Genomic DNA, 7,260 nt, shown 5'->3' on the forward strand with positions numbered 1-7,260 from the left:
TTTTTTTTAGTAATTTCAGCACTTTTAAAGTGGAAAAAAACTGAATATTTTTAAAAAGATTCTCATGCTGTTGCTAATCAATGAGAGGATGCATTCCAGAAGAGTCTACTGCAAAAAAATGAAGATTAAAGCAAAAAAATGAAGATTAAAGCAGTTCTAGATGTAATATCTCAGTTCTGTCACCAGCGATTTCCAGATTTTAGCTCACAGGTTAGCAAAGAGCCAGATGCACCCATCAAAAGAGCCACATGTGGCTCCCGAGCCATAGGTTCCCCACCCCTGCGTTAGCATGTCTTTTCTCAACGGGGTCCCGGCGAACGACTTTTTCTTTAAAAGTCTTATAAAGTACCTTTAAAATCCGAACACAGACCTTCCGTCACCCCGCGTCATGTGACCTTCACTTTTTTCGAAAATGATCGAACGGTAGCCATTGCTTCACCACAGGAAAACCTGTCACGTGGTGTTCACCAGGTTTTCGGGCGACTACAAAGTGGATGCATGCGCCTGGCCTAATCATTAATCCGGGGAAGCTTCTCTTTGGTTTGTCGACCATTGATTTTTGGGGTCACGGGGTCGCTTTAGGCCTCGTGCTGCGGCGTTTTTGGCCATTTTTCTTGTCATCTCCTGCCACTTTTTTAATGTCTGGCATGTTCCAAGCCTCTCGGCCAGGAGGCATAAAACAGACCCGACACTTTCCGTCGGTGCGTGTGATATTGTGTTCTGCCGCGTTCTTTTGCCGTCAGTCACCGAGTGGAAACATGTTTGCACCTGACGCTGCGCCTTCTGCAATCTGCCACTTGAAGGACGTGTTAACTATTCGCACACACTTTCTGCCTGGTGGAGATAGACAGCACGTCGCTTTTCAAGGGTTCGTCCGAATGCTCCAAATAGCATTGCCACAACCACAAACGGCAGCATCCTGCTCACATTATTGTGATTTTGAAATGTCAGGTGATTTCCTATTTTTAAAGATTTGTCCATTTTTTCCCAAACTCTGAGCCGATTCCTGAAAACGACAAACTGAAAAATTTCCACACACCTGATTCTGCAGTGGTTGTTGATGTGTAATAAAACTTACACTAGACCAGGAGTCGGGAACCTTTTTGACAGCGAGAGCCATAAACAATTCCTATTTTCTAATGTTATTTCTTGAGAGCCATTCTCAGAATTGAAAAGTAGTCATTCGCAGTTTGTATTTAGGGAATTTGAGCAACGATTTAAATGGTAATCATCAATAACCTTCCGGGCGACCAAACGGCCAGCGACCTAAAGATCGGCGACCAAAAGACCGGCGACCAATCGACCGTGTACCCCATCCGATGCACATTATTATGATTTTGAAATGTCAGGTGATTCCCTCTGCTATGACACCACTGAGCAAAAAGAAAAGTTCCAGAATGTAACCTTCCAAAGGCATCCCACCAGGGAAATTGCCATTCCATATGAGGTAAGCGTCTGAAAACAGGGAAACTTCTTTGATGGACTCATCCATATTTTAGCGGGGAAGAACCCTCACGGCTTTTCTACGCCTGGCACTCTTGAAAATGCACGAATGGTACTTTGTTGGGGAAGCCAAAAGCCAGATTCCCAATGACACGAGAAAGCCTTTTTTCGCTCCATCGCCTTCAACACAACCCGCATTTTATAAGAGGGTGGCGAGAGGGCAAAGTGTTAACGGGGCGCCAAAAGGTTCGGCCCGACGAAGCCCCTTCCGCTGGCGGCCTAAGCGTTTCCAGCTGGTTTGTCCAGCCTCGCAAATTGGAGTGAACGGAGGAGAGGACGGCCGCTGCGCTGCCAGGTTTTCCCTCCGTCCCTCTCTATTTTTGCACGGTGAATAGCCTTTTCTCATGAGACGCGGTAGCCTGGGAAACTAGGCCACGGATCCCGATGCCAAAAGTCCAACACGTCCACCGTGGTGAAAAACCACTTGTCCCTTTCTTCCAGTCTTACACCACGCAACATACTTTTCTCTACTCCATCATTCCAGATGACAAAACATGCATTTAGTATGAGCCAAATAGAACTCAAGTTAACAGTAAATTCCGTTTTTTATTTGCCCGGGGGGGGGAAATTAATTCTATTCAAAGCGATCTGGCCTTGTGTGGGGAAAAAAATGGAGCTGATCCGAAATATAAAATCTTGTCGGCTTATCATTAGCAGCAAGATTTGAGTTCAAGTGTTTCCTGTTAACTGCCAATAGTTTTCTTTTCTCTCCTCATGCCAGCAAAGATACTTGAGCCAATACTTGCCTGCAGAATTATTTTATTCTGCAAAACTGGAGGGTTTTCAAGTAAACATTTGCTTTCATCTTTTATGTGTCTTCATTTTTTTCCCCTTGCCGCAATTGTTTTGAATAGTGTCTTTCTGATTTTAATGTGACTTATTCATTCGCGTTTTTATTTCCAGTTGTGAATTGAATTTTTAAAGACGGGAATGAAGCCTTTGGCTTTTTAAATCTTCCCACAACATTTCGATTTGACTGTTTTGCGGACGTTAACGTTTTGGAGGGTGCTTGACACCTAACATTTGACTGGCCTGGCCACACGGGCATTTATTTACGCAGCATTTACTATTCCACCCTTGCAAAGAGTAGCCAGTAGTATGCGCCAAAGAGGCCGGATTGAGGATGTTCTACTGTTTTATGCCACCTTCAGCGCAATTAGACACCTAGTAGTGACTCTAACTGCATGATGGCTCTGCCATTGGCAGGAAAGACAAAGCTAACATTAGACGTATAAAAGGCTAACGAGGCTAACATTAGACATAAGATATTGCGTTGAGTTGGTGGTTCAATTGTCTCCTAATACAACTATAATAAGACTGTAGTGAAGCTGCGTTGGCCAAATTATATGACTAACTACAACAAACTATTCTTTGTGAATACTGCTTATACAGTATATCTAAACAAACAAGTTAGGAGAACGGTTCACGGTCCAGTTAGTTTAGTCTGGAATCAAACACTAGCATTTTGGGCAGTTCAATCTCAGGGATTGGGGACAATCCTCCATTCCGAGTTTCACCATACAAACACGATAAAGGTGACGACTTTTTATCCCAACATATAAATCACCTTTGAACCCTTTTCACGGTGATAACCAACGACGTGAAGAAGCGACAACAACAGGAGCTAGACGCTATTGTTTAGGCGTACAAAATGACCAAAATATGTCATCGCAGGAAAATCTGGGAATGGGAGTTATTGGTTGGAAATAAACATATTTGTAAAGAGGCCACAGATGAAAATAGTAAACCCTATTAGGAAAAAAATGGCTTGAATTGAAAATGTGGTGAAGGAGAAGAGTCTTGCTCGGCCATTGGCCACTTGAGCCTTTGAGCAGCACTTCCGAAACCAACTCCACTATTCTGGTGTCAATAACTGGAGCAATCTTAGCACCATTCTTCCCATTCTTAGCATGTCATGGCAATGTGCGCTATCATTTGATGATGGGACATTGTTATGACAGCCGGAGGATGTTCTTTGGCGAGGAGCCTGATCTGTGCTTTTCACGGGCCGACACGTTCGTTTAGGCACCCCAAAAAATAAGAATCCTATGGTTTAGTGCCACTAATGAGGATGCTGCTGCAGAAGGAAGGAAGGAAGGAAGGATGCGCATACGGCAAAATGAAGAGGGTGAGGAAGAAGGAGCAATGCAAGCAACGCAAACAACGCAAGCAACTCACGTAATGTTTGGACGGACTGCGCCTTTTCTCCACGTCCACCACTTTGACGTCCAGCACGGTCCGAACCTGCATCTTGACCCTGCAAAGGCTATACATGAAGGCGACGGGCAGCTGGCGCAGCTCCGATCAGGCCCGATAAATCCCCGCATTCATCGCCGATCAATTCCAGACGTCCAAGAGAGGAGGAGGAGGAGGAGGAGGAGGAAGAAGACGAGGACGAGGAAGAGGACGACGACGACGACGACGTCAGTTGGGCCACTTTGCCACTTTTCTTTCTCCTTAACTTAACGGTCGGTTTCCAACGGGGCTCGCCGGGAGAAGATGGACGGCCACGCCGAAGAAGGCGATCGATCAGCTCCGATTCCGATTGGAAGATTCGGACGGAAGTCAAGAGAGTCCCTTTGTGTCTGTCTCGGTGGTCGCGAGATACTCGGCATACCTGGACGTCACCGTCTGCTCGGATCCATGGTACTTGCTCAAATTCTCCATCCAGGGGAAGAAGATCGCTCCTGTTTTCCAGTTCCCGTGCGGATTGGGATTTTTTTCTCTCTCTCTCCAGAAAGCGTGGGACGTGCTACTCTAACATCCACGAGGCTTCTTGGGACGAAATACGGCTGAGAAGAAACCATCTGACAGCGGATTCGTGCATGTCTTCAGTAACTTTCCCTTTTAGCCCAGGTTTGGCTGAAGATTTTGGATGAAGACAAAGGGGGTTCTGAAAAGACGGTAACCGATTGAGCGACTGGTTTCTAAGGCAGCGGTTCGATGGAACACTGCAGTCAGGCAGGCAGGCAGGCAGGCAGGCGGTCTGGGAGGCGGTCTGGCAGGCAGGCAAGCAGGCAGGCACTGAGTCATGAGCTGTTTCTGGCCGGAGACCGGCAACTGCGAGCGTGGCTACAGATGTTAGATCGGCGACCAATCAAATGAGAGCCTTCCGTACGTCAAAAGCGCCCGGTGTGGGAATGCTGCCCCCCTGCGCACGTCGATGCGCAAGCACATGTGCCAAGCGTTTGGCGTCCTTTAATAGTAGCTCCATTGCATACCAAACACACACACACACACACAAAGTAACCCGTGGCGTCACTAAGCCCATTTAAAGGGGCTTCAGCCCCCCCAAAAATATTCTTTCCACCTCTTGAACCTGCTGCCCGCTACAGAACCATAACAGCCAAAACAAACAGACTCAAGGACAGTTTCTTTGTCAACTCCAGTTCTACAAAACGTGATTTTTAAAAAAAATAAATATTTTATTTTGACATAGGAAATATACAAGTCAAGTCAGTGCAAATTCTTAAGACCAGCCTAAAACAGAGTGAAATAGTTATCTGCCGTGCTCACAATGTCACTGTTGGTCTCCAATAAGGTGAGGACCAACTCCAGAGTTGCTTTGGTCAAATTCAAGCTGTGGCGCTGTCTGGCGGCAGACAAGATGTGGAGGATGTGGCAACCCTTCTCTCGATCTAAAGAGACACGGAAACGGCCGTTACGACACGCTACGTCCGAGTCTTCTCACCGCGGGAGGTGAAAACTGGGACGTGGAATGGAAGGACGTCACTCCCGTACATTTCTCTCTTTTGGAGTCTTCCCTGATGATGTCTTTAACGGCCATCAGTAGATCTTTATCTTGTGCGGTCACCTTGGCAGGAACAAGAGCGTGAGAAATAATCATTTGATTTCCTTCTACCGAGCCAGAATAAATCCAAATATTTCAGTTTCTTACAGAATAGACTTCATCCTGGGACTTAACCTTGCGGTACACAATGCCCTCATTCTGTAAAACTTCCAAGGCCTCTTTAAGGAGCATACTTAGTTGTTGGCATGGAGACGGACCCGCCGCAGGCACCTAAAAAAATGCCGTGCAATCATAAAATTCAACCATAATACAAATCATAACATTAAATGAATACCTGGTCTTTGGGAGCCATTTTGGCCCCAGTCAGGATCAGAGGTTGCAGGAGGTCCTCAACATCGTAAGGTCTGAACTTGCTCACAGACTTCTGCTTTAAGAAATCTTTGAGGATTTTTGTCGCCTTACCCAGGGAAGTATTAGCGGCCTGGCTAAAAAGCAAACGGGGAAAATGCTGATGGCATGTGCTTTGTTTTTGCACATATTGGCGGGTGTGTTTTACCTTGTCGCGTCGCCCTGTAAATCAAGCGGTTTGTCGTAGAATTCTCTGTACAGCTCTAAAACCGCAAACATCCATTCAATCTGGATTGACATGACTGGATCTTCGACTTTATCTGTGATAAATAAATACAAGGACATGGTGGTTGTATCGTTCTTTGTGATGGAGATTTATATGATTTCTACGCCTGAAATTGAGTAAACATTAGATGCAAAACCAAATAACTGTAAAAGTGGGGGTACATTTTCTTGACTTACAGTAGGTGAAGGCTAAAATCTCTCTCTGTTGCCTTGAAGTCTTCACCGGTCCTCTGATTCTCAGAAGATCTCCGATCTCTAAACGGTAGCGACCTTGTTGGGCCTGTCTCAACTTTTTCAGCTCAGCGGCGAGACTAAAGCCTCCCTGAACGTCGTCACTTGGTTTGGTCCAAGCTGGATGGACAAAGCCATGGATCGTACACAAAAATAGTATAAATGACTTTAGGTTAACTGTGGTGTTGAATTGAATTATTTCCTTTAACGTTCTTAAATTTTAAGGGGTTCACGGCTTCCCTCGATTCCAGGAATGACATGCATGGTCAGAATTGAATACTGAATGACCCGTGCACTATTTTTTGGTCAAAATGGGTGTACGACGGCCGGCTTTCCTTTGCATCCACTTCATCCCCCGTATTTACCACAAGCGACCCCCTCTTTGATCAGATCGTCTTTCCAACACAGGCAGTTTATGACACCGGTTCCATCGTCCACTATCAAGAAAGGGGAGAGAAAGAGGTCAAAATCAGGGTTATTGTGTTTACGCTGGAAACATCGTACATATGTATGCAGTCGACGTTGGGAAATTCAACACCGTTTAAATGCCCAAAAGGGATATGGCAAAATGACCTCCATAACAGAAGAAGTCCTCTCTTTCCTTCTTATAAACGACCGTCCCCAGAACATCAACGTTGAAGATCGGATGCGACTTGTAGAAATAAATATCTATACAAGAAGGACACGGAGAAATTTCCTTTCGTGTTGGAGCCTATGCAGACCGTTTGTTTACCTTTATTTACCTGGCACTTGACAGGACTCTTTCATGAGGAGAATGTCTTTGACATATAGCCTGGCGAAGGCAGAAAAGGTCGGGTCCAATCCCCACAACATAGATGGAAGCTCTTCCCCAGGATCCATTGAACACAATGCCAATATTTAACCCCGACGCCCAAATGCCATTACGTACTATATTTGATTTGACACGCTGTACCGGAGACGGAAGCAAGAAAACAAGCTAGCTTCAAACTACGCGTGGTTTCTTCCGCCGTTGTGCCCAAAACCTGGTCACGTGACAGATATATTATTTCAAATCATGTATTTTTGTAACATTCGGTCAATAGGAGTATTTAAGTGTATTCTTGTTATTGAGTAAAATGCGAAATGTGTTGTGAAAACAAACCGGTTAAACTACGCGCCTG

The 7,260-nt window shown here is 45.4% G+C and overlaps 2 protein-coding genes across 4 annotated transcripts in view; both read right to left on the reverse strand.

The window, feature by feature from the left end:
• The window catches only part of LOC144077060 (SH3 and PX domain-containing protein 2A-like), a 25,495-nt gene extending 20,883 nt beyond the window's left edge, over nt 1-4,612 (reverse strand). The window contains exon 1 of one of the 2 annotated variants that reach the window (XM_077604510.1): nt 3,682-4,612. In XM_077604510.1, coding sequence (XP_077460636.1) covers nt 3,682-3,777 — 96 coding nt within the window. In that variant the 5' untranslated portion in view covers nt 3,778-4,612. The remainder of the gene's footprint in view (nt 1-3,681) is intronic. The other variant, XM_077604509.1, reaches the window with a different exon arrangement.
• A 292-nt stretch (nt 4,613-4,904) lies between these two features.
• On the reverse strand, nt 4,905-7,231 carry stn1 (STN1 subunit of CST complex). 2 transcript variants are annotated; one of them, XM_077604518.1, is made up of 9 exons: nt 6,862-7,212; nt 6,692-6,787; nt 6,484-6,555; nt 6,065-6,238; nt 5,811-5,922; nt 5,589-5,739; nt 5,402-5,524; nt 5,245-5,317; nt 4,905-5,141 (listed from the first exon to the last, which is right to left on the reverse strand). In XM_077604518.1, exons 1-9 carry the CDS (start codon nt 6,977-6,979, stop codon nt 4,984-4,986), a joined length of 1,077 nt encoding a protein of 358 aa, XP_077460644.1. In that variant the 5' UTR covers nt 6,980-7,212; the 3' UTR covers nt 4,905-4,983. The 2 variants fall into 2 exon arrangements, with proteins under 2 accessions (XP_077460644.1, XP_077460645.1); XM_077604519.1 differs by lacking the exon at nt 6,692-6,787 and having other exon boundaries at nt 6,862-7,231.
• Nucleotides 7,232-7,260: the final 29 nt, after the last annotated feature.

Source organism: Stigmatopora argus, chromosome 7 (assembly GCF_051989625.1).
Source record: "Stigmatopora argus isolate UIUO_Sarg chromosome 7, RoL_Sarg_1.0, whole genome shotgun sequence".
In the NCBI taxonomy this organism is placed as follows: domain Eukaryota; kingdom Metazoa; phylum Chordata; class Actinopteri; order Syngnathiformes; family Syngnathidae; genus Stigmatopora; species Stigmatopora argus.